General features: G+C 50.6%; 2 protein-coding genes across 3 annotated transcripts; one reads left to right on the top strand and one right to left on the bottom strand.

The window, feature by feature from the left end:
* Positions 1 to 1929: 1929 nt before the first annotated feature.
* On the top strand, positions 1930 to 3779 carry LOC112901573 (7-deoxyloganetin glucosyltransferase-like). 2 transcript variants are annotated; one of them, XR_003230325.1, is made up of 3 exons: positions 1930 to 2510; positions 2618 to 3656; positions 3697 to 3779. XR_003230325.1 is itself a non-coding variant. In XM_025970512.1 (2 exons), exons 1-2 carry the CDS (start codon positions 1991 to 1993, stop codon positions 3577 to 3579), a joined length of 1482 nt encoding a protein of 493 aa, XP_025826297.1. In that variant the 5' UTR covers positions 1930 to 1990; the 3' UTR covers positions 3580 to 3660. The 2 variants fall into 2 exon arrangements, 1 of the variants encoding a protein (XP_025826297.1); XM_025970512.1 differs by lacking the exon at positions 3697 to 3779 and having other exon boundaries at positions 2618 to 3660.
* Positions 3780 to 11038: 7259 nt separating this feature from the next.
* Positions 11039 to 14824, bottom strand: LOC112899880 (probable protein phosphatase 2C 41). The gene is made up of 6 exons (XM_025968526.1): positions 14670 to 14824; positions 14316 to 14528; positions 13592 to 13834; positions 13237 to 13513; positions 11614 to 11768; positions 11039 to 11505 (listed from the first exon to the last, which is right to left on the bottom strand). The coding sequence occupies exons 2-6, from the start codon at positions 14352 to 14354 to the stop codon at positions 11365 to 11367; spliced, it is 855 nt and encodes a 284-aa protein (XP_025824311.1). The 5' UTR covers positions 14355 to 14528; positions 14670 to 14824; the 3' UTR covers positions 11039 to 11364.
* Between the last annotated feature and the right edge of the window lie 1212 nt (positions 14825 to 16036).

Here is a 16036-nt window from a genome sequence, read left to right on the forward strand (position 1 = left end):
GAGATCTCCTGTTGGTTCTGCGACGACTTGTATATATTCGCCGCCATCAGTTCAGCTGACCCATGCTGCATGGCCAGTGGCCCCGGGCACCTTATCACAATTGAATTCCATGGCCTTGGGCTGGCCTTGAGCCAGCCATGGCCCCTCTCTGACGTGACACGGTAAAATACCACCACCGCGCGTGCCGTGGTTGGTCCACTGTTCGCTGGCTCCATCATTTTTTTCTTGCGAAGCGAAACTCTGACGTGTAATACTTGTCTGATCTGGGTGGCCATGTCGAAACTGGGAGTCTAGAGACGAGAGTTTCCAGCGGTTTGATGTAACCCTAGCTAGCAGGCTAGCACTGATCCTCATCCTCCAGGATCGCATCTGATCTGCGCGCGGGGCATTATAATACTACAACTGCTTGTCGCGAGCGTGGCTAGTTAATTGCCTTGTTGTTCGTTGGGTGTTCGTCGAGAATCTGACTGCAGCTGGATGCTCCACGAGCGCGCATAAACTATAGAGGCCTGAACTTGTGTTGGCTCCGGATCGGATGCAGGCCGAGGCCGATCTGCAACCAGCAACCTCTCCAGATATATTCTCGTCGGGCCAGCGCGTGTGCCCTCGTGGAGCAGGTCACGAGTAAAGAAGCTGCAGCGCCGGTCTCGTGCTGCCGTAGAATATGGCTTCCCTGGCGCGGGATGCAGAGACGAGGCGTTGCTCTCGCTCTTGCAACTTGCGTCATCTTGCGACAACTAGGAGATAACAATGTTCTCCTGGTGGTTATTGTGGGGAAAAAAGAGCAGAAATATGCCCGTGGTTGATTCGTCGGAGCAGGGATGAACTATATAGGTACCCAACGAAAGGTACTATTTTTGCTCTTTTTCCTTTTTTTTTCTTTCTTTGAATAGAACAATGTGGTACTCCTTACATCATGATCCAATGGCCAGAGACGGCTAAGAATTGAACAAACAAGATTTCTTTCCTTTTTTTCTCCACCTGACTTGTTCGCGTTCGGCTTCTTCTTCTCTCTCTCTCTCTCTCTCTGATCCAAAATGACGGGAGTTCACGCCACGACGGAACTTAGTGCCGGAACTTTGTGGAGCATGCAGCCATGCACCCACCTGCATCGCTGAGACGGGGCAAAGTGACATCGTCTCCGCGCGTGCGTTTTTTCTTCTTCTTTTTTTATTAATTTTTTCTAAGAAGTTGCTTCAATCTTTTTGGAATAACTTTGTTTAGAAAAGTTATTGAAGGAACCTTTTTAAGATATTATTTGAATAACTTTTTCTTTGAATATTATTTGAAGAACTTTTCCTTTAGAGTAACATTTCTTTTTTTAGAGGAGTTATTTGATAAACTTTAACTTTTCCAGGAAAGATATATTCACTTTTTTTTTCTAACAAAGTTGGCCACATAATTTATAATTAACAGATATTATGGCACCAAAAATAAAATCTAATTAAGATACCACCGTTTCTTTTCCAAAACACTGGATGCTGGGAATTTTGCGCTCATTCTGCTGCCGGCGCGAGGGCGCAGTGCCCATATACCAAGTAGGAGTAGTTCCTTATTCAAATGAACACGATCGGATCCAAGATCGTAAAGTATACAGTACACTTGCAGATAAATTTTCTTTCGGAAGTCAACGATACGTGCCGAGCTCCGCGCGAGCTTTGACCGCCACGCGAGTACAGTGTCCGCGACAGATACGGTATTGCCTTGATTGCAATCGGTTGCAGCGCCAATCGAGCTGACACGATTAAGAGCTTGATTATCTCCTAATTATTAATCAGTAATGACAACCAGGCTGCTCTAATCTCGCGATAGCAACAGAAAGAATATCTGAATCGTCCAATCAGGGAGGTGCTGCTAGTTGCTCGCTCTACTGCTCCCTACATATACCACCTTCCGATCACCAGTCTCTTCCTCAGTCCTCACACAAGACAAGTGTACACGGCCGTCACAAGTTCACCACCTGCACACCACTGCACGGGCGCAGATCGGCATGGGCTCCGTCGCCGCCGACGCCGGCGCCGACCGGCCGCACGTCGTGTGCGTGCCGTTCCCGGCGCAGGGCCACGTCACGCCGATGCTGAAGCTGGCCAAGGTACTCCACTGCCGGGGCTTCCACGTCACCTTCGTCAACTCCGAGTTCAACCGCCGCCGCCTCCTCCGCTCCCGCGGCGCCGGCGCGCTCGACGGCCTCCCGGGCTTCCGCTTCGCCGCCATCCCGGAGGGCCTGCCGCCGTCCGACGTCGACGCCACCCAGGACGTGCCGTCGCTCTGCCGGGCCACCATGGAGAACTGCCTCCCGCACTTCAGGAGCCTCCTCGCCGAGCTCAACGCCTCCCCGGACGCGCCGCCGGTCACCTGCGTCCTCGGCGACGACGTCATGAGCTTCACCCTGGAGGCCGCCAGGGAGATCGGCGTGCCGTGCGCGCTGTTCTGGACGGCCAGCGTCTGCGGGTACATGGGCTACCGCTACTACCGCAGCCTCATGGACAGGGGCATCTTCCCGCTCAAAGGTTAGAAACCGGACTCTCTCTTTGCATGTTGCCACGTTGTTGGCTATGTGCAGGAGCAGAAACCGGACTCTCTCTTTGTTGCTCACGTTTTCTGGTGGGGGTTGCAGATGCGGAGCAGCTGACGAACGGGTTCTTGGACACGCCGGTGGACTGGGCGCCGGGGATGAGCAAGCACACCCGGCTCAAGGACTTGCCAAGCTTCCTGCGCTCGACGGACCCCGACGAGTTCATGGTCCACTTCGCCCTCAAGGTAACGGAGCAGATAGCCGGCGCGGACGCCGTCATCATCAACAGCTTCGACGAGCTCGAGCAGGAGGCCCTAGATGCGATGCGCGCCATGATCCCGCCCTCCGCGTCCATCCACGCCATCGGCCCGCTCGCCTTGCTCGCCGAGCAGATCGTGCCCCCGGGCGGCCAGCTCGACGCGCTGGGCTCCAACCTCTGGAAGGAGGACGTCTCCTGCTTCGACTGGCTCGACGGCAGGGAGCCCGGTTCGGTGGTGTACGTGAACTACGGCAGCATCACGGTGATGACGAACGAGGAGCTGGTGGAGTTCGCGTGGGGGCTTGCCAATAGCGGCCACGACTTCCTGTGGGTCATCCGGCCGGACCTCGTCAACGGCGACGCCGCCGTGCTGCCGCCGGAGTTCCTGGAGGCCATCGAGGGCCGCGGCCACCTGGCGACCTGGTGCCCGCAGGAGGTGGTGCTGCGGCACGAGGCGGTGGGCGTGTTCCTGACGCACTCCGGGTGGAACTCGACACTGGAGAGCCTGTGCGCCCGGGTGCCGATGCTGTGCTGGCCCTTCTTCGCGGAGCAGCAGACCAACTGCCGGTACAAGTGCGCGGAGTGGGGCGTGGCCATGGAGATCGGCCACGACGTGCGGCGGGAGGCCGTGGAGGAGAAGATACGGGAGGCCATGGGCGGGGAGAAGGGGAAGGAGATGCGGCGCCGCGCGGCGGAGTGGCGGGAGGCCGCCGTGCGCGCGACCCTGCCCGGCGGGCGCTCGCACGCGAGCCTCGAGAAGCTGGTGGCCGACGTGCTCCTCTCGGGTGGCAAGAGTTCTTCTTAATCTGCACCTTCCAGTGTGTATTTCGTGAAATGAATTTGGTGCGACCAAGAGTGAATCCTATCTGCAGCGCGTGAATCTTAAGGCAAGCAAATGAGTATGCTCTAGATCTGTATTGCATTAGTGAAAGAAATTGTACGTTTTCCTTGTCAAATAGCTTCGTATGTACTGTCCAGGTCTTCTACTCGCATCGGATTTTCCAACGTGCTATTGCTATGTGACATTGGACAGCGTGTTGCTGCATGCACGTGGGCATGTGGATGGACTGATGGGGGCGGTCCGCTCCTATGTATCTTCCGTGCGATGGGAACGCCTGCCATCGCCCGGCCCATTACAGCCCACGATCACAACAGCATAGCCAAGTAATTTGCTAGTTGCTGCCACGCTACAGGCCTTAGGCGGCAGGTGCTTTTCTTCTTTATCGTAATATGCGTATTCATTCTTTTATTTTATCGAATGCTACTACAGTCGACATCTTAAATATAGATTCAACATTTCTCTAGATCAAGTTCGACATTCTAAATAAGTCAGTGCAACATTTAAAATGAAAATGTTGAAATAGTATATCTAGGCCCCGTTTAGATCACTTCAAAGTTCCAAATTTTTACACTCTCTCTCCATCACATCAATTTTGGGACACATGCATGGAGCAGTAAATGTATGTAAAAAAATAACTAATTGCACAGTTTAATTGTACATCACGAGACGAATCTTTTAAGCCTAGTTAGACTATGATTAGATAAAATTTGTCAAATACAAATGAAAACGCTACAGTAGCAAAAAGTTCCAAATGTTATAAATATTTGCGATCTAAACACCCCCCTAAAATGTTAAGCTAGTTCACCCAAATGTTGATCTTTTAAAATATATTCATATTGGATCTCATGTGCTGGATTAATTCTAGACAGCACAACGGTTTAAACGGATTTACGGTTTGAGAGAAAAATATGTTTAAAGCTCGAAATCGAAAAGCAACCTCCACCCACCGGAGCCAACCGGAGAATGGCACATGTCCTCTGTACATGCTCAAGCACGCTGCCCACATGCATGCTGCAGAATCAGAAACAGAATCCAACGGTGGGGAAGAGTTGCACGAATCTGAAAATTGGAAAATGGATAAGATATATAGGATTGGCGGTTCCTCCCCTGCTGTCACGCGATCTATTTGCATGGTCGCAGGCCCGCAGCATCACAGAAGCCTGCGGTGATGTATTCTCAGGCCCACGACAGTCTAAAACCCATGCATCTTCTGCTCCTTCTTTCTTGGGCCCTTTCTCGCGTGCTAGAACCCGAACATTATTTCCCGGCCCAAGCTCAGGTCAACGTGTTTCCACGGGCGGAGGGAACCTGCCGATGGCGGCCAAAAACGTGGCCTGACAGCATTCTTACATCTCCTCATTTTGCTGAAGCAACACGAGAATGGCACGTGTGCTAATCGCGGCTCACCTCCCCATTTTCCGGCGGTGCAAAACTTTGATCACTCTATTCACGACAACGCATAGGCGGCATAGTGTTGTGTTAGACATGTGTAGGTCTGGACATTGGAGCCTCCGTGGTCGTCAGACACCACGTAATAGAGCCTGACAACGACGTCTCGGTCACCGCATGCTTATATGCTGTATGGTGCAGGACCAGGACGTGTTGCTCGTTACTTGAGCACGTGATGCGACGCGGGAATGGCCCGTGGTTTGAACTACTTGATCCTCTCGCTGCTAAGTATAGCAGCTATGATAAACTTAACATTTTACGAGTGGCAATTAAATTGATGGTACTCCCTCCATCCTAAAATATAATATATTTTAATTTTTGTTTATTCTAAGATCGAAGTAGTCTGAGATTAACCAAGTTTACAGAAAAAAGCAATAATATTTTTAATATCAAATGAGAATAATTAGATCTATTATGAAATATATTTTCATAATTTACTTATTGAATATGTTAGATGTTAGCATTTTTCTATAAAAATTTGATCAAATTAAGACCACTTTAAGCTAGAATAAAATAAAATATCTTATAATTCAGAACAGAAAGAGTAACGGATAAGCGATGTCGAGTCACAGCCATCTCATCCGGGCAAGGGATACATATAGATCCTCCACTTTGGTAAAAGAAAAATCAAGATTATCCCCCAGCCAGTTCCAACATGGGCATCGGATCTCTCGAAGTGTCAACGACCTCTCGTCGTCGTCAGTTCACATGCGGGGCAGACGCCCGTCGATCGGGACGCGCCGATGCTCCCAAGTCCCCAACGATCCCCCCTGCCGCGTCATACGCGGACGACGATCGCTGAACGCTGATCCTGGGCGCGCGCGCGCGGCCTCGTTCGGATCGCAAACGGCCGGGATAGTCACCTGCCTCGAACCTCAGCGTGTCGTGTCGCCCTCGTCAACGCCGCTGCCCTGCGCCCTCTGCTGCCCGCACTCGCAACCGTTTTCTGCTCACGTGCTCTTAGTTATCTTTGGTGCACGCCGCGCCGCTTGCGCGTGCAGGGAGGGTAGCGCTGACGAGCATATAGCACTCGTGCGTCACGTTGCCCGCTACCGCGGCGATGGTATATATTGGGCGTGTCAGAGCGTCCTGGTTGCACCAACTGAAAGCTACATACAGAGGTTAGCTGAACTGCACGGCGGAGCCCCACGGGTAAAGGGCGCGCGCACGGCGCAGCTTGCATTGGTGGCGGCGCGGCTTGCGGCTCATCGGCCATGGCGTTGGATGCCGAGGCTCTGCGGGCGGCGGAGGCGGCCGGTGCTGGCCTCGGTTGCGGTGCCGGCACCGCGGTGCCGTGGTCGTCTGGGGATGGCGGCGGCGCTTCGCCGGCGGCGGCCCCAGCTGGCTTGCCGCCGGCGGTGCTCTGGAGCGACGACGACAGGAGGATGAAGCAGGAGCTGGTCGCGTGGGCCAGGGCCGTGGCGTCCATGGTCGTCAGGGACTACTCCATTCGTTGCTGAGGCGTGTGCCTTGTTTGCTAGGCACAGGTAGCTATAGCAGTAGCACCGGGGACGAGGCGATCGATCCATGGGGCTGGTGGGGCGCGCGCGCGCGGTCGCCATGATTTGGTTTTCCGTCCTATCCATTCCTGCGCCGCCATTGGTGGCAAACTAGTCTCTTTTTTTTTTCACGAGTCATTTCTTCTTGGTGGAGTGAATCAACTAATAACCACGAGGAAGATCGCCCGTGTTCACGAGGGTTGTACATACTGTCGGAAAGAACAGGATGACGCGCGTGCTTGTGGGCATGTTGCATGGTGCGGCACCTGAAAATGAAGAATTCCTGACAGAGGAATGTATTCTGATGTATATGTGTAAATAAATGTGGTGATGGTAATATGTACTGTGATGTTCTCGTTGCGACCTCTGACTAGATCCAGGATTATAGAATTAGGGGCTAAATCATGGTTTCTATTATTTAGGATCGAACATGACATTATTGGCGATAGCCAAATCCGACATGAAAATATAGGACGGCCGTCATGACTTTTTCGGTTGACAACATTTGGCTTTTCTCGACATATGTCAACTCTGAGGATTTTTTTCATGTTAAATTTTTCATAATGACTTCGATTAGAAAATGATCCGATCTAGGTTTTGTTCCCGCAACTGTAAGAAGCTCCTGTGTCTATGCTACAATATCATTAAGACATTCTTTAGTAACTATAGCATTCAATTTATGTTTTTTAATGTGAATTCTTAATAAATTCATTTTGCCTCCTCCCGATCTATGTATTTAATTTGTTCTCCATCCATCATGAAGACACTAACCTCTCCAAATATAAAACTTGGTAGTGTCTATCTGTTTCTCCCTCCATTCTATCTGTTATTTATTATAGCGTCATTTAAGCTAAAAAGTAAAAAAAGTAAAAGTTGTACGTGACCCGGTTGCGCCTTTGTTTTCTTCACTGTTTTTCCGGTCAATGTGCTGGCTTAGAATTCCTAAGCAAGAAAAGAAGAAGCAGAGATGGAAATAAACAAAGCGACCCTATAACTCCGTGGTCTTAGGGGGTAGTGCATACTATAAGAGATTTGAAAGCGTACGGGGGATACACTCAATTATCGATCAGTCTCAATCGTCTCTCACCTGGACAACAGCTAGCAAATTAAACTAGAAATACAGCAGGGTCGTCCATGCCGGTCACACCTTACTTAAAACAAGATTATCCCCCAGTCACCAGTTGCAGCATACGTGGGCATTGGACCTCTCCAACTGCCAACGGCGGCCTCGGTTCACACAATCACACCTGGACCTGGCCGGGACGCGTCGGTCGATGACCCCAACGCCTCGGCCCCCGCCCCCAACGGGACGTCGCCCGGTCCCATCGCTGTGCCTGCACCCTGCAGTTGCGGGCATAGGATAGAAGCGTCCGTCCCCGATCTCTCCTACGGACGCGGCAGCTGACGCCGACGACGATGCTACGTGCGCGGTCGCGAAGAAATGTGTGTGATCGCGCGCGGGACCAAACCAACCAGCCCCGCCGCAGAGCCGTCGGATCGGGGCCCCGGCACGCGCGTGCTAGCGACTTGAGCATCCAGTATTTCACAGTAGTAGCAGCTCGCCGCCCAACCACTCCGTTTGATTTCAGCGTGTGTGTCGCGCGGCGATCGTTCTCCGGAAGAAAAAGGTGATAGCGAAAAGGAAGGAAAGCGCCACCTGCGCGATGAAAACAAAGCGCTGCGCGTCCGTCGCGGTCAGACGAGGCGTGCTCACACCCGCGTCGGCGTGTCTGGGCCGCGCATGCATGGGCGTGTCCGCCGGACAGCGTGCACGTAGCAGTAGGATGCTATATGTTTGTGTCGATGGGACGCACGTGCTGCTCGTGCAACACATGTGGTGGCCACTCGTGCGCCCCTGGGCCTGGTATGTATAGAGCGTCGCGAGTGTCCTGCTGGCTGCATCCATTCCAATCGATCCAAGACCATAGAGCACACAGCTGCAGAAGCGCACGCAGAGCCTCTCGAGTGCTAGAGCTACCTTCTTTCTGCACATCTCCCTTCCCTGACGCGTGCGACGTGCTTGGTGGGTCGTGCGGCAGGCAGTCTCAGTTCAGCAGCCATGGCTCCGGACGCGAGGTCCCTACCAGCGGTGTCCGTCGCTCCCGTCGTCCTGGACTTCGTCGGCGACGACGCGAGGCCGTGGTCCCGGAACGGCGCTCCGCCCGGGAGGGCGGCCGCGTCCGTGGACGTGCCGGCGCTGTGGAGCGACGAGGGGCGGATGAAGCGGGAGCTGGTGGCGTGGGCCAAGGCCGTGGCTTCCATGGCCGTCAGGGAATCGATGCAGGGCTAAATTGCCAAGGAATTAGACATTTGGGGGCAGCGAGGAAGCACACCCTTTTTTTTGTCTCTCTTATCGGAGTCCTTTCTTGGCGGAGGCGCGGAGCGGATCAATTTTCGCGACGAAGCATCGCCTGCCGCGCGGCGGCGGTGCCTCTGCTTCCCGACCATGTTTGTTTGTTCGATCGACTGCCGATCGGCTTGTACATGACTTTTTTTTGGGGAAAGGATGGAAGAGAATTTGACCTCAGATGTGTGTTGTTTCTTCATGCCGTGTTACTCGTTCGAGCTGTCCTTTCACAGATACCGGGTTGCCTAGTAGTGTTTTAGCCCAAACTGACCTGTAGATCACTGACACAGTTGAAGCTCGTGTGCGGAGGCAGGCAGCACACGTCTTAGCTCAAACCTTCTTCAGCCTGGCTAGCTTGAGATCCCAAGAACAACTAACCAATGAACGACCCTCAACTGTTCTTTGCCCTGGGGGCAAAGAAGGAGAAGAGGGAGATGGGGGTAGATAGGAAGAACCAAGCCGCGGATGTCGAGTCCCTGTCCCACAATTATCATCTGTTCCACGCCACAACGAGTCAGCACCTAGAAAAGAATTCCTTCGTTTTCGCGAGAGGATAAATTTGACTGCAAACTCGACGTCAAGCACTCAAGCGCGTCTCACAGCTACCCATCTAAAAGTTCTATAAACACCACCAGTGCGGCAGCGCCACCGTGCTGGTTAGAACAAGAGGTGCCCTCCCGTCTCCCCATTTGGCAGCTCACCAGACACCGGTAGTTCACACGCGGGTGACGTCGACGCCATCCGATCGGGACGCTCCGGCGATGAACAACACAACCTACCTACGGGTACGGCAACATCACGCGCGCCCCAGGCCCGCAAGAAGGATCGCTCTCCCGCGCGGCAGCCGACGCCGCCGGTGGCGGTGATGCTAATACGTACTCCGTGCGCCGCGCAGCAGAATGTGACCGGCACGCTTCCGGCAGGCCTCCTCGTTCAGATCACTAGATGTGATCGTGCCATTCTCGGGAGCTAGAGCCTCTTCCTCAAGCGCAAGAGCGCTGCTTCTGCTGCTTCTCCGTTTCCTGAACTCACTTGGTGGCACGGTGCGGCAGTTTTGATTCGGCCATATTGGCTCTGGACTGGACGTCAGCTCCCTGGTACCGGCGGTGCCCGTCCCCGGCCTCGACGCCGGTGCCAGCAGCGCGCCGTAGCCGTGGTCTGGGAACGGCGGCGATGTCCGGGGATGTGCCGGTTCTGTTCAGCGACGGCGAGACGCTGAAGCGGGAGCTGGTGGCGTGGGCCTAGGCCGTGGCGTCCGTGGCCAGCAGGGAATCAACACAGCTGTTGCCGTGCTAATTGTGCAGTCCGCACAAAGACTGGAATTGTGCTGCTGATCACTTCTCAGTACTGACTGTTGGGGGCGCCATCGAAATCCAAGAAATCGCGTTCCACTTGGCGGCGATTTCACCTCGCGATCTATTTCCCCGCGATCGAAATCGTGATGGGCCAAACTGGGTCACATTGCTATCCGATTTCTAAATGGACCAAAATTAATGCAAGCTCGGTCAAAGTCACACGCGCTACTGCGAGGCGAGATGTTGCAAAAACCGCGCCGTCATCGCTGCAGATGGGCCCAAACTCCTATTATTATTCTTCCTCGCGCAGCGGCGGCCAGAGTTTGGGGAGGCGGGGCTGCGGGGGTTCCCGTGGCCAGCAGCCTTATAAGAGGACGTGAGGAGGCAGGGAGGCCCGGCGGCGGTGGTGGGTTGAGTGGACGGCACGGCGAGATGGCGGGAGCCCCCGGCCAGCGGCGATTGGGAAGAAAACGGGGGTGGGCTAGAATCCGGTAGAATCTGGATGAGGCGTGGGAAGACGCTGGATTAGCGTGGCCGCAGCCAAGGCGGCGGATCCGGCAGCGGCTGCCACAAGAGACGGAGGAGGAGGGCGGTGGCAGGGACGAGCTGCTGGTGGACCGCAGGTGGGCCTTCTGCGACGCGCTCGCTCAGTCACACCTGCGACCCCAAGCAGCCTCCGTATTATCTGCCATTTCCTCCTCCACGCTTAGCACTGAATGGATTTGGTTGGCGAAAGGCTTTTGCAAAACCTTCTGGTTGTATAACCTTGTGATCACTATCTTAAAAAAAAACTTTCGTCGTGAAAAAAATATCTTAAAAAAACTATCAAAACGTCAACTCTCAATCTACTTTCACAAATTCATAATGGACCACAGGGTTAACTTCCAATATCTGCAACCATTATTTACAGATGATAGCTATTTACATAGCTCTAAGGCCTCCTCACAATTGTACCTTTGAATCTCCAAACGAAGAATCCTAGCATATTTATATATGAACATGCAATGGAGCCGGAAAAAATCATTTACAACCAAACAACCCAGTAATTAACTAATTATTCTTTGGACTACCACAGCCATCGTAAGGCAGCCTAAGTTGCACCGTATAAATCATTTTTCTGCTCTTGATCACAACCCCCAGTGTGTCAGCTGCGATCGATTTACACCTTGAACCGAACAACTATGCATGATATATCATCTTTACTGTCTCTTTTTAATGCTTCGGCGATTAATTGCTTGGCGGCTGCATATGGATCCTTGAACCTTTTGGCGACGTCAACGACTTCCTGATTGTTCATCACCTGGTCGATCAAAGAAAATTGTAAAGAAAGCAGCAATGGATATAGTTCCAAACTTCCAATCAGATATTGGCCATCTGGACAAATTTAGAAGGGGGAAAAAAACCATACCTTCCAAAGACCGTCACTTGCAAGGACAAGTAGCTCAGCGGTGTGATCTATGTTTTCAACTTTTATATCAGGCTCTGATCTCAGGAGTGCTTTTAGATTCCTGTCTCCAAAAGCTCTGGAGACAGCCAACTGACCACATACTCGGGGGCAATCTCCTAGAATTTACAGTGTCAGATTCAATGGGCTGTAAACAGAATATTTAAATTACATAGTTCTGTTTATTTTTAGGCGCATAAGTTTGCTTCATTGCTTATCTAGGTACTGCATATTAAAGATAAGAATCACCAAGAGTTTCCACATGAAAGAAGAATTATTAATTTGATATTCCTGCGACTACGACTATATTGGAAATAAACATGTGCTAGCTTAAAAAAAAACACCATGTGAAGTGAATGCTTTCCACAGAATTGTGGCCATGAAAATGTGCATGTACTTTTTAACAATCTTCAAGTTAACACACTTAATGGGTTCAGCAATTATCCCCAAATATTAATGCCGTTTCACTGTTTCAGTAACCAATGAGTTGAGCACACAGAAGCCGACTAGACCCACTAAACAGCTTACTAGTCAGTTGTACTATAAGTAACCGACCCTAGTATAGCATAACAAAAACCAGAATTATCGCACAGAACAAAATGTGACAGAAACAAGCAGAGAGGTAAAGCATCAAAGATGAGGATCTGCAGAAAGAACATCACACAAGGAGCAATGGAATGATCTTGACTTCAAGTATATACCATTACCCCGTAGAAAGTTCTACTACATCTCAAGAAAGGATCTGGTACAATTTATGTGAAAAACGGATACCTAAGGCTAGAGAATGGTTTGCCTTTCGAAAAATCAACAGTGAGGAAATAATCTTTGAAACTTTCAGCCCTTTCAACAGTATTTCTGTTTAGCTAAATTTAAACCAAATTTTTTTGTTTTAAGAATACAAGTAATTGCATTACACCTGACTAGAGTTAGGACTCCTTAAGATTAACTCATATGTGTCGGTGATAAAACTTTATTCTTCAAGTTCAAATGATCCCTTGCAGTAACCCCATAAGATGCCATTTTGAACCAGACATTGAGCTCATAATTGACTACCATATTTCATATAAACTGATGAAATATGGCGTGATGATCTTGATTCCAAAAATGCACTGCCCATAACACGTTGTTGTTTCAATATCACAGTACAAGAAGTAGAACTATCTATATTATTTTCTCATGCAATGCATCATTAAGCCATTAGCAGCATCCTTTTGCTATAAAATGTGTATGTTTTTTGTTAAATATCAGTATATGACTTGCCACAAGAAATTTACATCAAAACATAATTTGCAAAGTCTCAATTATAAGCTAACCACATGGTGTTGTACAATGTACAATCAACACAGACATCTGACTAGTGAAGTAGTGACAAAGATTAAAAAATAGAGGGAATCATGTCCTGAAATTGGCTAATAGACACTTTTTTTTTGAATTTTCCATACTTAAAAGTCTTTCACTAAGACTGTATCTAAGATGTTCAGATGCTCTGGAGTAAGACCCGTGAATCAAATACCAAGAAACAGCTAGGCACACCAATCATTTAAACCAAGGTACCATGCTTAAAGAATAAAAGAGTTGAGGACACACCTGGCATGTTTGAAACAAAGCCACCCCTATTTTCAATTACACTACGCTCAACATTCGGATCATGGTCTATTGACATCTGTATGGGTTCACCACCTTTCAAAAGAACAGCTCTCGAATCCCCAACATTAGCTACCCACAACTTCCTGCCGTTTACAAGAATGGCAGTTACAGCAGTGGAGCCGCCTTGTCCCAAGTCTGGAGTATGTGACAGAATAGCTTGGTCTGTTTTTTCATAAGCTTTTGTGATCGCTCTATCTGGATGTGTCCAAAATTCTTCCTAAAATAGCACAATAAGAATAAGATCACCACAGTGCTAGTAAATCATCCCTCTTCAAAACAAAAGCTAGAAACTTACTTCATTCAAAATATTTGAAAACAGATTCTTCTGTAAGTACGCAGGAACGGTATCTCCTAGATGACCATCAAAAATAGCGAAAAGACCGAGCTCGCTTCCCTTTGCTTCAACAAAATTGGCGACATGGTAGTCCTCCATTGGATGATTTGTCTTCCCTCTTACAAGGCTATAGCCATAGCAGACCTTGACTTGGCCCTGGCGGCCTTTCCCTTTACCAGATGCTGTTGACCCGTGCCCGGTAAACTGTATACAAGCAGAGCAATGAGGAAAAGTGATATGGTTGAAGTGCCAATGATATAGATTGCGAGCTCCTAACTTAGTTCATGTACAGTACTTTTGAGAATGCTTCTAGGGAGAGCTTAGAACAGGTATGGTGAAAAGTTGGTTAAACTCACCTCATTGGAAGCTAAGGATAATGACGATTTCTTATGTGAACAACTCAACGGTGGTGATTACTATCAAAGCATACTGCACAAACACTTCAACAAACCTTTTTGCTATACTAAAATTTAAGAGCCTTTATAGCAAAACGGTAAAAAAAATATATACATATACTTTTAGGATGATAAACTAAAGCTTAAATTTAAGCAGAAAAAATCACTATCTGCTCAACCTGTCATCCTAATACATAAATTAACTGGCAGAAGCTACAGAATAATTCCATACATATAAGTATATGATGCAAGTAATGTGAAATACGGCAGGCCATTAAAAGCAGACTTACCTCTGAGAAACCGGCACCGAAGCAGCAAAACCTTGCCATATGTTCTGGACTCCCTCTCAGTTCCAATCCAGCAACTGAAATTTATAAAAATAAGAGAAAAGGGGAGAAAACTCAGAAGTCCCCCACAGCCAACGATGCTTCCCAGGAGACACCGGTCGAGTTCGCTCAGGACGGTCCTCCCGAAATCGCGCCCTTTTCATGGAATATCGCACCCTGAAATCAAACAACTGTTCAAATTTCACATAAAAGCAGATCCAGCAGCGGAACCAGACGGAGAATTGGACAGTAGAAGCGGAGCGAAGAATTGGACAGTTGAACCGGAGAGAAAAATCGGGAGGGAGCAAATCAACTTACCAATCGTGGAAGGAAGAGGATTGCGAAGGCCGGAGCTTTGAGCGGTCGAGGAAGTGAAGAAGCCGAGCTTCTCTCCGAGGCTTCCGTTTTTATTAAAAATTGATTTTTCTTCGGGTTTGCGCGTCGGGACAAGGAAGTCTATGGGGAGGGCCTTTCAAGGGTCAACACTCAACGCGGAGCAGCCGGCTGGTGGCCCACGCGCAACGAAGACCCAGTTCATATACCTTCCACTTTCTAATTGTCACTGAACGGTGGGTCTGAGGAAGTGGGGCCCATACGTCATTAATTGCCGTGAGGCGGAGGACTGGTGGGTGTGGCCTCCGGGAAAGCAATTGAAGACTTCGGGGAAGCAGGTGGGGCGCCCCCCCGTTTGACTCGCATGTCTACGGGCCGAGAGGGGGGACGTGGCCCCATGGACTAGATGGGCTTTGGTACATCAGATAGCATGACAGTTTAACATATGGGCCACTTCCGCTAGTTATGGGCCGGCCACCACGGGTCCACAGCTTTGACACGCAATATTTCCGCTGCTAGAGTGCTCCAAACACGTGAAGCGTGAAGCAATTAAAGATAAAAAAAAATGTCGTGTGAAGCGTGAAGGAAATCTTTTATCTTTCCAAGTAGCCTTTAATATAGGTAAAACGGCAGAGGTAATACTAATTATACCTCTGTTTTTTTAAAAAATATCATTCTACTTTTATCTAAGTCAAACTATCATGAATTTGATCGAATTTTACAGGAGGTACTACTAACTACTAGCTAGAATTACACCCCCTTTTGATTTAGTATATGCCACATGAACAGTGTGCATTTCGGCCTGGCAATTGAGGCGTGGAACTGGATGGTATCGATAGTTTCGGCCCGTGATCCCCGAGGAAGGAACTGAAGGCCCAACGGAGGAGCATGGATGGTGGCAACGGCAACGCGATGTGGGGCACGTCAGCTAGGTGTGGATGAGGACCACGTCCCCATCCCCGCGCGCGCGAGTGGCCGAGTGGCGACCGGCGTCTCTGCCGGCGACGCCGACCGCATCAGCCATCAGAGCCAGCCATCAAGGGGCCGGAGGACGGGCCGTGGCCGCGCGCGCAAGCAAATATCCGGGCCGGCCGACCGGCCGGGGAGGGGCGCGGCTAGGAAGGAGGCTTGCACGGACGGACCACGGAGCCGGCCCCGGCCGCATCACCTCTCGCCGTCGTGGAAATAGCGCGGCGCCGATGGCGTCGCCGTCGCCGCGAGCGACTTTATGCGCCCACCCACGCAAAAGCACAACGGCCCCCCGGCGACAGCGACCCCCCGAATGGGAATGGCATCCGCGCCCGGCCCCCACCGATCCATTACCGCCGCTCCAACCAACGCACGGCGCGGCG

Source organism: Panicum hallii, chromosome 7 (assembly GCF_002211085.1).
Source record: "Panicum hallii strain FIL2 chromosome 7, PHallii_v3.1, whole genome shotgun sequence".
NCBI lineage: Eukaryota > Viridiplantae > Streptophyta > Magnoliopsida > Poales > Poaceae > Panicum > Panicum hallii.

What these genes read in the sequence shown, in the direction of transcription:
- LOC112901573 (XM_025970512.1), top strand. Translation starts at nt 1,991, where the DNA reads ATGGGCTCCGTCGCCGCCGACGCCGGCGCCGACCGGCCGCACGTCGTG. An exon ending in GGGCATCTTCCCGCTCAAAG is followed by an intron (nt 2,511 to 2,617) that starts GTTAGAAACCGG and finishes TGGGGGTTGCAG; the next exon opens with ATGCGGAGCAGCTGACGAAC.
- LOC112899880 (XM_025968526.1), bottom strand. Translation starts at nt 14,354, where the DNA reads ATGGCAAGGTTTTGCTGCTTCGGTGCCGGTTTCTCAGAG. An exon ending in TTTCAAATATTTTGAATGAA is followed by an intron (nt 13,514 to 13,591) that starts GTAAGTTTCTAG and finishes GTGCTATTTTAG; the next exon opens with GAAGAATTTTGGACACATCC. An exon ending in CAAGTGACGGTCTTTGGAAG is followed by an intron (nt 11,506 to 11,613) that starts GTATGGTTTTTT and finishes TTGATCGACCAG; the next exon opens with GTGATGAACAATCAGGAAGT.